General features: G+C 47.4%; 1 protein-coding gene across 1 annotated transcript in view; it reads left to right on the plus strand.

Annotated features, from left to right (window-relative positions):
- LOC147710107 (zinc-binding protein A33-like) overlaps positions 1 to 14,989 on the plus strand; it is a 441,227-nt gene that overhangs the window by 329,671 nt on the left and 96,567 nt on the right. Inside the window, exons 12-13 of the mRNA XM_086920807.1 lie at positions 8,401 to 8,421; positions 12,210 to 12,236. Of these exons, the coding sequence (XP_086776933.1) occupies positions 8,401 to 8,421; positions 12,210 to 12,236 (48 nt within the window). The remainder of the gene's footprint in view (positions 1 to 8,400; positions 8,422 to 12,209; positions 12,237 to 14,989) is intronic.

Below are 14,989 nucleotides of genomic sequence, written 5' to 3' on the forward strand. Positions count from 1 at the left end.
ATGATTCCCTCGTCTTCATTGCTTGATTTTGCTCACAAGAAAGGATCACTCATAGTGGGACACACTGGTGCCTCAGACAGTGCCAGCCTCAAGGGGCAGAGTCACAGCGACATCACAGAGGCCACAGAATACCACACTTGGGGCAGGGGGCAGGGGGACAGAACTGGTGCCTCGCAGCCTCAGACAGTACCACCAGACACAGGGGGCAGACGGCACGCAGAGAGACATCACTGGGGGGTGGCAGAGAGTGCTAGACCCAGGGGTCAGAGAGGCATCACCGGCGAAGCCACAGTGTGTGCGAGGGCGGCTAAGGTGGCACAGAGGGGTCTTTGGTCACAGTCACAGACAGTAAGAGACTCTGGGGTCAGAGAGAGGTGGCGTCATTCGAGAGAAATAAGGCCTAACCCCACAAGGGCTGCTAGGACTACAGTGCGCACTACTGACTCTGAATTATAAGCATTCAAACTAAACTTTTCAATTTGATCAGCTATATATTTAATACATTTTCATATGCTTAGGCCATCAATAAAATTAAATATTCCATAAATCAATTCATGTTAAACTTTCAATGTTGCTTTTTTGAAATATTTCATGAACCACCACCCAATGCATTTCGGGACATTCTTGTCCCTTCGTCAGGGGTTCCAGTTGACAACTAAAAAGAACAAGGAAACAAAGTAAAACAACGCCATACTGCATATTTACAAAAAATTAACAGTTATGCAACGTTTTCAAATTTTCAAATATTCGGCAGTGTGTTATTGCCATTCAAACTTCAGAACTTTATGATAATTCACAATAAATACAGGCGTCATCACAGTCATGAAATAAATGATCAGATCAAAAGTATGTGAGAAATACATAATCATATGACTGAAACCACTATTGGGCTGATAGCAATTTGACCAAAACATACCTCGTCGAGATGTGAGGGACGCTATCTGAAAGAAGGACGTGCGAAAATAAACAATCACTATGACTGATTGATATGGAGAAAACAGACCTACAACTGCGCGTTAACTCAACACGTGCTCACCTTAATCAAGAAAAAGACGAACGTCGTGGTTCAGCAACCAAAAATATAAAATGTAGACGACTCTGTTAGGGAACAAGTATGTATCGTCAGTACCAACGCGATTACAATAGAGACATAACGTGTGACCAGTAATTTAGAAGCTCACCTCTCTCAAGACGAACATATGTAACCCATCTGTAGGAGGTTAAATATTCATCTGTGCCTGCAGGAATAACGGTAACATCAGTACCTTTAAAAATATGCCTAGTAAGTAAACGCGAAACAACTAACACTCACGCTTACCTATTCTCAATTCAAGCAGCTCCGAACTGACCCGCCTTGCTGTTTCAACGATGCACTTCCGTGTCATCGTACTCGGGTTATATGCAATGTTTCCGGGTAACTACTCGCAATCAACAACAGACTACACTTGAATCAAAATATCGCCTCTAAATAATGTCAATTGGGCTTAAGTTCTGTGAAAGTAAGAGTTAGAACAGGAGAACCGATATGTCAGCCTAAAAAAAACAAAAATCATAGTATGAAGCACAGTATTCGTCCAGCATTACTGGCCTCCTTCTGCCTCCACTCCACTCCACTCCACTCCACTCCTTTCCTGCCTTTCTATGATACAATCTTCTAGTGCTCTTTTCTCTCTCATTCTTCTCCATTACATCCAGGCTCTAACACATTATGTCCTTCCTTTTCATCAGATATCACTTGATTACAGTCGCTTCCTTCCTCGCTCCTTCTTTTCCTTACCTCCTTCCCTTCTCTTCATTCTTTACATCACCTCAACACCACTCTTCTTCTCCTCATACTCCCTATCCTTCTCGTTCACCAATTCCTTCTTTTGTCTCCTTTCATTTTCTTCCTTCGCTAAACCTCCTCATACACAAACTACCTATCCCTCTCATTCTTACTTTCTATGTATGTTATACAGCTCTCACCCTATCTATTCACCATATCACATATTTACAACAAAGCAAATACACTACATACCACAGAATTCCAGCTCAAACAATTCAAAAACGAATAATTCCAATTCAAACCGCATAATTCCACTTCAAACAACATACATCCACTCCACTCCAAACAACTAAACATAAATAAAAAACCAAAATCATTTACAACGCCAAAAATTAAAACTTCCACAAATGAGAGACCGATTGCATTGCAAATACTTGTTTGACGACAGCGGCTATCGAAACCTTAGTGTGTGAGTGAGACTGCAACTCCCAAGGAGGCGTGAGATCCAAATCTCCTACATATGCCAGACATCCGGCCCCGGGTATGTGTGAGACCACAACCCACAAGCATGGCGCGGGGTCCATATCTATCGAGGATGTCGGCCAAGTAGCCCTATACATGTGAGTGAGACCTCAGCTCACACGGGTGGCGTGAGATTCACATCTCTTACATATGTCAGACATCCGGCCCTGTGTGTGTGCGAGTATGACCCCAACTGCCAGGAGTGGTATAATATCCACATCTACTACATAAGTACATACATCAGCGATTCAACCCTGGTTTTGCTATGTAAGTGAGACCCCAACGCATATCCCTCGACGGTGCCGGTCATCGAACCCTGTGTGTGTGAGTGAGACTGCAACTCCCCAGGGGGAGGGAGGCGTGAGAGACACATTTACTGCACATCCCAGAAATGCAACCCTGGGTGGGTGAGACCCAGGTCCATATCTATTCAGAATGTTGGCCATCTAGTCCTGTGTAAGAGAAGACCTCAGCTCCCACGGGAAGTGTGAGTTCCACACCTCCTACATATGTCAGACATCTAGCCCTGGGTACATGAGGGCACCCGCCCCCAGAGATGTCGTGAGATACACATCTTCTACATATGTCAGACAACCAGCCCTGGGTACATGAGGGCACCCGCCCCCAGAGATTTCATGAGATCCACATCTCCTACATATGTCAGAATCCCAGCCCTGGGTACGTGAGTGCCACTTCTACCGAGAGAGATGGTGTGAGATCCACATCTCCTACACATGTCAGACACCCAGCCCTGGGTACGTGAGTGCATCCACCCACAGAGAAGTCATGAGATCCACATCTCCTTCATATGTCAGACACCCAGCCCTGGGTACGTCAGTACCACTTCTACCGACAGAGATGGCGTGAGAGCCACATCTCCGACATATGTCAGACACCCAGCCCTGGGTACGTGAGTGCACCAACCCCCAGAGATGTCATGAGATCCACATCTCCTACATATGTCAGACACCCAGCCCTGGGTACGTGAGTGCACCCACCCCCAGAGATATCATGAGATCCACATCTCCTACATTTGCCAGACATCCAGTCTTGGGTACGTGAGTGCACCCACCCCCAGAGATGTCATGAGATCCACAACTCCTACATGTCAGACACCCAGCCCTAGGTACGTGAGTGCACCCACCCCCAGAGATGGTGTGAGATCCACATCTCCTACACGTGTCAGACACCCAGCCCTGGGTACGTGAGTGCACCCACCCCCAGAGATGTCATGAGATCCACATTTCCTACATGTCAGACACCCAGCCCTGGGTATGTGAGTGCACCCACCCCCAGAGATGTCATGAGATCCACAACTCCTACATGTCAGACACCCAGCCCTGGGTATGTGAATGCACCCACCCCCAGAGATGTCAAGAGATCCACATCTCTTACATATGTCAGACACCCAGCCCTGTGTACATGAGTGCACCCACCCCCAGAGATGTCATGAGATCCACATCTCCTACACGTGCCAGACATCCAGCTCTGGGTACGTGAGTGCACCCACCCCCAGAGATGTCATGAGATCCGCATCTCCTATATGTGTCAGACCCCCAGCCCTGGGTACGTGAGTGCACCCACCCCCAGAGATGGCGTGAGTTCCACATCTCCTACATGTGCCAGACACCCAGCCCTGGGTACGCGAGTGCACCCACCCCCAGAGATGTCATGAGGTCAACATCTCCTACATGTGTCATACACCCAGCCCTGGGTACGTGAGTGCACCCTCCCCCAGAGATGTCTTGAGATCCACATCTCATACATGTGTCAGACACCCAGCCCTGGGTACGTGAGTGCACCCACCCCCAGAGATGTCATGAGATCCACATCTCCTACACATGTCAGACACCCAGCCCTGGGTACGTGAGTGCACCCACCCCCAGAGATGGTGTGAGTTCCACATCTCCTACATGTGCCAGACACCCAGCCCTGGGTACGCGAGTGCACCCACCCCCAGAGATGTCATGAGGTCAACATCTCCTACATGTGTCAGACACCCAGCCCTGGGTACGTGAGTGCACCCTCCCCCAGAGATGTCTTGAGATCCACATCTCATACATGTGTCAGACTCCCAGCCCTGGGTACGTGAGTGCACCCTCCCCCAGAGATGTCTTGAGATCCACATCTCCTACATGTGCCAGACACCCAGCCCTGGGTACGCGAGTGCACCCACCCCAGAGATGTCATGAGGTCAACATCTCCTACATGTGTCAGACACCCAGCCCTGGGTACGTGAGTGCACCCTCCCCCAGAGATGTCTTGAGATCCACATCTCATACATGTTTTAGACACCCAGCCCTGGGTACGTGAGTGCGCCCACCCCCAGAGATGTCATGAGATCCACATCTCCTACACATGTCAGACACCCAGCCCTTGGTACGTGAGTGCACCCACCCCCAGAGATGGAGTGAGTTCCACATCTCCTACATGTGCCAGACACCCAGCCCTGGGTACGCGAGTGCACCCACCCCCAGAGATGTCATGAGGTCAACATCTCCTACATGTGTCAGACACCCAGCCCTGGGTACGTGAGTGCACCCTCCCCCAGAGATGTCTTGAGATCCACATCTCATACATGTGTCAGACACCCAGCCCTGGGTACGTGAGTGCACCCACCCCCAGAGATGGCGTGAGATCCACATCTCTTACATATGTTAAACATCCAATACTGGGTATGCGAGACCACAACCTGCGGCGTGACGCGAGGTCCATAGCTCCTGGAGGTGTCGGCCATCGAACCTTGTGTAATGTGAGTGAGACACAATACCAAAGGGAGTGCGTGAGGTCCATATCTCACAGGGATGTCGCTCATCGAGCCATGCGTGTGAGAGTGAGAAATACATGCCAGTGTGGTGCAGAGGGATGATGGAAAAAGGCCGGTCCGGGAGTCATCAGAAGCGGATCATTGATTTTTGAATGTTTTCATCAGGTTGAGAATAATAACCGGCCATTAATCTTGGCGTAACTAATCCCCTACATGACATATTGTTTTTTCAATAATTTCTGACCATCTTGTTTCTGGAAAATCTAACAGATAACTATGATATTCCTTTTTTCTTCTATTCCCAAGGGGAGACCGTCTTACCCCACATCCCTTACCTAACCCTACATTTCCGCATACTTCTCATCCTGGCGCTATTCCTACCGCGCAACCTATTGCGAATTGTCTTTTAGCTTCGCCATCTGCCCCCAAACCGTACTTTGAAACCCACTTTTCTACACCCCAACACCCCAGTAGAATGGATAATGCTATTACCTTAAGCAGAGAGATGGTGGTTCTTATTGAAAGCCCAGAGGTCGCAGTGTCTCACCCTGCTCCCTCGTGTCATCCTGTTCCCTAGGATCTCACCCTCCACTCCCACTGCCCCAGTGATGGGGAACCAGAATCCTCCCTATTGACTGACATCTTAGCCTTCTTTCCTCCTTCCATTAGTAATAGTCACACCCTTCCTCTAGGGTGTGAGGCTCCTCTCTAGCTGTTACGGGGTCGCCATCCTCCCCAGTGATTGGGGTCTCACCCTCATGGCCCTTAGTTAACGTATCGTCCACCCCCCCCAATCCCATCCTCGTTACCAATAGTTGTGATGGTATTCCTACACAGAGTAGGGGAGAAGCTACGGCGCCTTGAAGACGGGGCTCAACCATGCACCTCTCGGGGTTCCGCGTCCTCAGACATTTTGATCCCGCTTTGGTGCGGGCAATACATCGGGCGATAGCTCGGTGGGTTGTAGCTCCTTCCGCTCACTCCTCAGGGTTTCTCGAGGGTAACGTGATAAAAATCCTGGTAGGGCTTTGCACGCGGAAAGAAATCAAATATACATCCATTGCCACCAAGCGCAACTCCTGGAATTCCTTAGCAACGGCATCAAACAGCTCTTGGATGTCCAGGACTATAGCGCCAAGTAAGAAGGCGAGTCTTTCATCATTTCCAAGTCCATAAAATTGATGTAATTGTTGTGAATGAGAAGACCCTGTTGTACCAGCATTTGAAGACTTCAGCCATGAGGCAAGATTGGGTGGTGTGGAGCAAAGGAATTCTGATATTAAAGCCACAAACTGTGGGTGTCTTTCAGCAGAGTTTAATACAGTTATGTATTTCATGTGTTTTTTCCAAGCACTGTGCGCTGCATTTCGACTCCTCTCTAAGCGCTCTGTGAGGAATAGAGAAGCCAGTAATGGAGACGGACAATTGTAACCGTCTACAATCCAGTGCTTTATATTTAGACGGTTTTGTACAGTGCTGTGCACTGCAGCTTCACGGCGCTCGACTGGGCTCAAGAGTACGTGCTGAACAATAAGGATTGATATGCGGACTGATCTTCGAGGCAGGCGTGCCTATATCACTCTCTCATTGTGTCACGTGATTATGCAAAAACCAGTGCTCACTGGCAGTTTTCACCAGTCCCTCGAGCCTAAGACAGCCCGGTGGGTTCAGTCGGAGATGTATTTATCAGCGTTTCACTTCCAGAGGCCCCAGACCCCAACCAGAACCATCTTGAGAACGCTCCCCAATCTGCATACGATTCTTGAACCTCTACGCATCCCCGCACTGCTGCAGGTGCCTGGAAGACACATATTTGAAAAGAAGCGCTTCTTCCGACTGAGGGCTCGATCCTCCTCGGATCTATGAACCGATGTATTTTTCCGTTGTGATGTGTACATGTGCCCCATATTAAGGCGTTCAAAGTTCATCAGATCCATTTCCTCACCCAGCTATAGAGAAAACAAGCATCGATCTCTTGCCTTTATGGGGCCATGCGTTTAAACACATGGCCCCCAAAGGTAAGAAAGTGCTTCACAACAGCCGTGAAGCAGGGAAACCAGTCCGATCGCAAACCCAAGGGCGACAACCAAAAACCCTAATTTCCAATGGCAGGCCACCATTTAGCATAAACGGAGACACGGGCCAATAGAAATGAGGGGCGAGGCTTAAAGCCCTCTTCTGAAAATCCTCTCCTACAAAATCTCTCGTGAAGGCGGAGCAGGACTCTGCCCTGCAACACATGCGAGACCTAAAAATGAAGAAAGTGCATTGTTCTAGGGAATTGCAAATTACCACCAACTTGAAGTTGGTGGTTATTTGCGATTCCTTAAAGCAATATGGCAATTTGCGATGGCTACTAGAATAGCATTTAGGGATTCTCAAATTGCGGTTCTCTAAATGCGTCTGCAAAATAGTGAATTGCAAATTTTGGGATTCCTGATTTTGCAAGTGATTTTGAGATAGTAAATGGTGAAATTCTGCAAAATTCACCATTTACAATCACAATTTTGCTTGATACATCTGACCCAAAAACATTAAAGATAAACTGATGCGAGCAAACACCCAAGTGAAGAAACCAAATCTCTCTATCCAGAGCATTTGCCCCTTCCCCTCATTAAAGGGCATCACCGATGCGGAAATTGTTCCTCGTGCGTTAATTCAATTGAAGGCGACAAATTTGAATATATGGGAAGAATTACCACACATGAAGAGTTAACCAACTGCAACACGTCTAATGTAATCTATTGCGTTTGTGGTAATTCATGGTCTGGGAGGTAATTCATTGCAGAGACGTTCAGTCCGTAACTTAGCATGAATTGGCTTGTTGAGCATCTCTGCCCACACATTAGATTCCACAGAATCTCTCCGAGTTTTTGGGCCGCTCTGCAGAATTCCTGTTAGTAGAACTCCGTGAGCTCCGCCCAGGTCTATTTCTGAATATCTTTACTTCATTGTGTGCTTTATTTATGTCATGTATAGCTCTTTTCTTATTTCAATCTTTCATAACATTGTACAAAATATGTTTCTAGGTGCAATTTTACACAATTTTCTTTCACAGTCCCTGAGATGGTGCACACTGTTGAGGTCTTGTAATGTTCCAAATGCAGATTCATTTGTTCTGTTTAACCCTGTCAGTCAAATGTTCATTGTGGTGGGAAGTTTTCAATCTCATCATTTTTAACTTCATACCACAATCTTTGTGAATAGCTTGAGTTCAGGGAATTACACTCAAACACAGTTGTCGTAATATTCAAGTGTGAAATAACTCTTGAAATGTTACCTATGAAATTGTGATCAATGGAGTATAAAATCTGCATAATTAACACATTTGTTGTCCCTATTTCAGACACTCTCCAGAAGGACAAAGGTATGTGAAATTGCATTGAACGAAGGGTGGGGGCAAACACAAATCTAGTCATGGTAGATTACCTCTGTTAAACAACAAGTCTGTAGATTGCTACTGCCGGTCATGAATCATTTGCTTAATATTTTTATTTATTTATTAGGGGCATTTGTAGAGCGCCTGGTGTACGCCTGCAGGCGTGTCCCCGCGCTATAATAGTGGGGTAAGCAGTAGGACAGCTAGCGCAGCCAACTACCGTCTGAAAAGGTAGGTCTTAAGTTTAGATCTAAACAGAGGTTCTGATGCCTCCTGGCGTATCTCAGACGGAAGGTCATTCCATTGCTTCGGTGCCAAAAATCTGAACGACCTTCCCCCCATACGCGCTTTTCTGATTTTAGGAATTTTCAAGAGGCCTGTACAGGAGGAGCGCAGAGTTCTAGTGGGCTCATACCTGGTCACCAGGCTCTGTAGCGGGGCAGGGGCTTTGCCACCCAGAATTCGGTGACACGTAGCGAGGGCTTTGAATTCCACCCTGCTCCTCACAGGCAGCCAGTGCAGAGCCTGAAGCGCTGCCCTGGAGGAAGATCTTCTAGGAAGCCTTAAAATAAGGCGAGCGGCGGCATTTTGCAGCACCTGTAGGCGGTTGAGAGCCTTTTCCGTGGCCCCCAGATACAGCACATTGCCATAATCTAGGCGTGAGGTGACTAAGGCATGCACCAACGTCCGACGAGCGGAAGTGGGCAGGAAGTCCAAGACCTTTCTCAGAGTTCTTAGGACTCCAAAGCATGTCCCCACCACACGACCAATCTGGGACTCGAAGTCAAGCTTAGTGTCCAACCACATCCCAAGATTCCTGGCTTCTTGGCAAGGAACCGGTGTCTCTCCAAGGCAAGATGGCCACCACGCCGACGTCCACACAGATGGGCATCCCCCCACCACGAGCACCTCGGTTTTACTGCCATTAAGTTTCAGGCAGTTGGCGGACATCCAGGCTGCCAGTTCTTGCATGCAAGCTCTGAAATTGTCCGCCACCAAACCGGGCGCGCGCGAAAGGGAGATGACCAGCTGCGTGTCGTCGGCGTAGGACACTAGGCGAAGTCCATAGCTTTCCACTATGGTCGCCAGCGGGGAGACATACAGATTGAACAGGGTCGGGCTCAGGGACGAGCCTTGCGGCACACCCTGTCCCAACCCAACCTCCCTAGAGTAACACTCTCCCTGGTGGACCTGGAAGCATCTGCCTGTCAGGAAAGATCGGATCCACCCAAGCGCAGCCCCTGAAACTCCTCCATCATTCAGACACTGTAGCAGGATGGAATGAGCTACAGTGTCGAATGCTGCGCTTAGGTCCAAGAGGATCAGAGCCATAGTCTGGCCCTCATCCACTCCTTGCCGTAGAGATTCAACTGCCATCAGCAGTGCTGACTCGGTTGAATGCCGCGGACAGAATCCAAACTGCGAGTCATGAAGCAGGGAGGCTTCCTCTACAAAGCTCATTAGCTGAAGGTTAGCGATTTTCTCAGCAACCTTCGCCATGTATGGCAAAAGAGAAATTGGGCGAAGGTTGTCCAGCCTGTCATAACTAATATTGGGCTTTTTCTGTAGCGGAAGGACTACCGCTTGCTTCCAGGCCTCAGGGACAGAATGAGTCCCGAAAGAGATGTTCAGGAGATGCCGAATGTATGGCTCTATAGTGGGCAGACTGCCCTTCAGCCGCCTAGGGGTGGTAGGATCCGTCGGGGAGCCTGATTTTATCGAGCCACAGATCTGAATAAGTTTTTCAGTGGGTGGTGCGACAAATGTGGTTAACATCTTATGTCCCACCCTTACCCCACAATCCTCAGCTGTCTTGGAGGAAGTGATGGTTTGACTAGGAAAGGCCGAGTAGATAGTAGCAACTTTATTAGCAAAGAACTCTGCTACTCGGTTGCAGCTATCCACCGTGCAAAATTGCTCAGGGACTGCAGCGGGCTTTCCGACCGAGAGAGATTTATAAATTAAGAACAGTTCCTTTGAGGAATTTTCTGCCTCCATAATCCTAGTATTGAAGTACAGCTTTTTAGCCTTTCTAATCAAACTGTGATAGCTACGCCTGCTTACAAGATAATTCATCCTAGATTGAACGGCAAAGTCCAATCTCCACTGTCTTTCTGCGCGCTTGCATGCGCTCCTAGCCATACGCACCTCATCTGTGTACCAAGATGCCGATTTCCGGGCACGTCCCTCTGATCTAGCTAGGGCAAGCGGGGCAACCTGATCTAAGGCAGCCGTAATGCGTTTGTTCAAATTCTTATTGGCTGTCTCTGCATCCTCGCCCCCCGGGTCCCCACCCCTCATGAGTGCCTCATTGAATCTGTCTTGGGAGAAGTTAGCCCATCTCCGCCTGGGATGATGCAGTGCTACCTGTTCCGGTGTTCTAGTTCCCGGGATATAGATCGAAAAGGGCACCAGTGAGTGATCAGACCAGAGAATGGGTACGGGGGTATCAACCTCCACTTGTTCCCAGTTAGCAAAGACAGGATCCAATAGATGACCCCGTGCGTGAGTGGGAAGTGTGCCTAACAACTCAAGTTGAAGCGCACTCATGGCTTTGCAAAGATCCCCGGCTAGCTTATCCACAGGGTCTTCCAGGTGCAGGTTGAGGTCACCCAACACCAGGAGCCTATCCGTGCGTAGGGCAAGCTCTGTGACGCCCTCGACTAAGCTATCAACAAACCCTGTAGCAGAGCCAGGAGGTCTGTAAATCAGAAGGCCCCTTACACAGAGGCCCCCGTTGACCTGGATGGAAAACTCACCCGCCTCGCTATTGTTAATAGCCGTCGGCTCAAAATAGCAGCGCAATCCCTGCCGGGCAGCAATGGCAATTCCTCCACCTCTCCCCTTTGGTCTATCTTGCCTTATCAGGGTATAGCCCTCCGGAATGGCCTCAAGGGCCTCTGAGGAGGAGTCACTGTCCAACCACGTCTCTGTGAGAAAAAAAAGATCCCATTGCTTTTCACTAAGGAGATCGTGAATGTCCAGTCTGTGCGCACGCATTGACCGGACATTTAATAGACCGCAAACCAGCTTTAGATGCTCTTTCTTAGCCGGCAAAAATCGGCAAAAGGAAAACGATAATGAGAACTATATTTTGCTCTATAGAGAGACTATTACCTTGATTATGTCTCCTTTAAACAGCAACAGACTCCTATCCAGTGAGTAAGGCAATGCCTACTCTGCACAGCAACACAAAACAAAAAAGTGCTCTTTGACGCCAGTTTGGAAACCTTCAGAAATGCCAGCTTTGAAATTCATAACCTATTGTCATCTGTTAGGGCAGACATATCAAAAGAAATAAAGTGAAAATGACAGTAGGGTATTTAAAAAATAGCTGTAAGGTTTATACATTTTGCACATATTGTTTGTTACATATCTTAGAAACCTCTTTATAATCTGCATTGAAATTGAAATTACTTCTATATTACAGACTTCTAACCATTATAGTGCAAGGCAACTGATATGATATACTTCAAAATACCATGCCAATGATTGAGGGATTTTAGAAAGGTATAATTAATGTGAACATGATAGGTTTGTTTGAAAAGTGTAAAATATATATGGCTTTATGAACAGAAATATTTTATGAATATCACATTTCAGACATTTTGATTTGCAAAAAGTATTTTGAATATTTAAAAGTCCACCCAGATAGCCAATAAGACCCTTTCTGGATTTTCCTTTATCTGTATAGTTTCAATGATAGGCAATGTTGAAATCAATTGCACAGCATCAAAACAAGATTATAATATTCTTCTCTATATATTCTCTGATAGGTGATTTATTAATTAAAGCAGCAAAAGGTAAGTTTATAAATTGAACAAGAATTGATGGATCTTATATACAAAAATTCTAGTGAACTCCTATTAATTTGTTTTTGTGTACACAGACCTTCTCCCAAATGAAAAAGGTCTTTCTCTCAATATAGCAATTATGATCTCTGTAAGTAGTATTTTGCTGTACCTTTAACAGAAAAACATTGATTCCAGTTAATTTTTAGGGCTCGGCCTACGTCCCACGAAGTGGGCGAGGCTTAAGAGTCCTTTTCTGAGGGCTTCGAAAATCTAACCTACGAATTCCAGAGAAGCTCGTGATTTTTGCTCGTTATTTATGGCAGCTGCTTGGCAATTGTGCCTCGCATGCCTGTGTTTTTACAAGCCAGCACGCAATAGGCCGTAGGCGGTAGAGTTGCTCCGCCTCGTGCATATTCCGTGTGGACACGCGCAGCAGAAGGCTATATTTCTTCAATTACCAGCTGTCATGGCTTGCGGTAATTGAAGACCGATGATGGGCGCGCGTGCACCATTGTTTGCTGTCTGCTCTACGAAGCCTCGTTTTCTCTGCTGTGTGTGTTGTGTGCATGCCGCCTCCCGGTCAAAGTTTGACTTCAGTCTGACATTCTGACCCTCAGAGAATGAACCTCCCCACTGTCTTTGCTACTTCTTGTACGTTGTACACTCACAATTGTCACTATTGCCTCAGGTATTGCGACTTTTGCTTCTGTAATTTGTTCACTTGTAATGTTCTGTTATATCAGCTCTGTTGCTTTTGTCGAGCGCTCTGTCACCTTCGGGTAAAGTCCGCGCTATACAAAATAGCTTAAATAAATCCACCGACTTTGCACCTCACCTCCCTGTTGTTATCTCATCACCTCTGCTGCCACCAATGCTAGCTGACTTCTAACTGACTAGCTAGCTGCCTAGCTAACTGCAAAAAGTGCATGCCACTGCCAAGCATAAATGACCACGCACATGCCACTCTCAAGCTCGCGTGACCACATGCACGCAACAACACCGAAATACCCACAGCAGTCACTGGCGACCACTCAGAAACTTGACATTTATTGCTGACTCTTTATTCAGAAAGTCGCGGTGTGCAATAGAATCATAATACTCGGATTTGTATAGTGCTAAAGACTCGTGCGGGTCTCCAGGCGCTGTGAGATGAAATGATTTGCCAGAATCACAGGAGTTCAGCCGATGCCGAAACTCGAACCTGGACCCCCCAGCTCCAAAGTCGGCTGCTCTGGCAGTTACGCCACACACTTTAAAGACAGTTTGGGCATGACACGTCATCATGCGCTTGGAGTGCACTGCAGACCCGCCCCTTCCAGGCACCTCGGGCTGCTGTTGTTTCCTGCCCCTTGTGTGGTTCTCGCTATTTTATGTGTTTGTCTCTTCGGGTGATGCTGACAGACAGACAGACCGCGCTGCCTCCTGACACACTTCGGTTTTGCTTCTTCCTCAAGACGCCGCAGCCCCTCCTCTCCGGTGTTCCTGCTCCTGATGTTGAGTTGAGAGGGATAGAATGTGCTCCGATGTCTGGAGCAAGTGTTCAGAATCCGTCCTGAGGTGAATACGCTGCAATGCTGCTCTGCGATACTCTGGGCAACTTTCAGGTTTATACGACAACTGTCTTGTTTCTGATTTCACTAATGGTTCATGTTTAAAAACAGTCCGATAAATAAGTACTTCCCAGTGCATTGATATAATGTGACACATTAATGTCACAGCTTCTACAAGTTAAAGAAATGCACTTTTTAGTGCAGAGTGTGAGTGAGTGCAGAGTGTGAGTGAGTGCAGAGTGTGCTTCCCTGCCCCTGTAGTATGACCAGCAGTGCCTTTAGAGCCTCGATACCCGGATCACAGACCCTGGTCTCAGCGGCACTTACCGGTCAGCGGTTTGTTGCTCGGGTGCTCCTCGCAGGGTTCTATAATAATAAATGTATTTATTGCGTGATTTAAAAAACCATTGCAAATACGCAGGGTTCTATGGAGGAGACATATTCCAAGATGCCACGGACGCCGTATGTAATTGCGGGCTGAGTGTAAGCCAATAGCGAAGGCTCGGTGAGTGCCGTTGAGCCGCTTAACAAACAGCCACCTGCGTAGACAGCAAGCGGTTAGGTCCAACTCATGCAATCGCCTGCATTCAGTACAGCGGTTGCAGCGTGGTAAGTCTTTTCAGCTGGCAATCCGGCAGTCCGTAGTCCTGTACGAGCGAGCAACAATTACTGGTATTTGTGAGGGATGATTTATTCGTAAACCTCCATAAATCTCCGTTTTGTGACATTCTCCTGTTTCTCAAGTCAGGAATTGCCAGAAATAAAAATACCCAGTTCACTCTGATTAGAACTGCTGAAGATGCTCTGTTATTACCATCTTGTATAGTTAGAGGCACACATCTACGTTTCGACGTAATTGAGGTCGGTTGCACCCAAAGTCGAGAAAAGAAAATGTCAGACACCCACTGCTGGTAGCAAATCCTGCTACAATTGTAGCTGAGTCAGATAGTAAAAAATAACAAATAACAAAGCAGTTTCTACTCACTGAGAGTTCCATAGGGGTCTCTGTAATCGATGGAATGCTACGGCGAATTGACGAGGCCAGGGCCGGGCAGCCGCAGAGTTCAGCGGTTTCTTTTTTTTGTTTTATTTCAAAGTATTTTATTGAAGATTATATAGATATATACAGTACAGTAGTAGTGGTGCGTGAGGGTGAGTACAGACGCCTTCGAGGTTACATTAGGCGTAGTGGCTCGTATGGCTTAATTAAGT

This window comes from Lissotriton vulgaris, chromosome 5 (genome assembly GCF_964263255.1).
Source record: "Lissotriton vulgaris chromosome 5, aLisVul1.2, whole genome shotgun sequence".
In the NCBI taxonomy this organism is placed as follows: Eukaryota; Metazoa; Chordata; class Amphibia; order Caudata; family Salamandridae; genus Lissotriton; species Lissotriton vulgaris.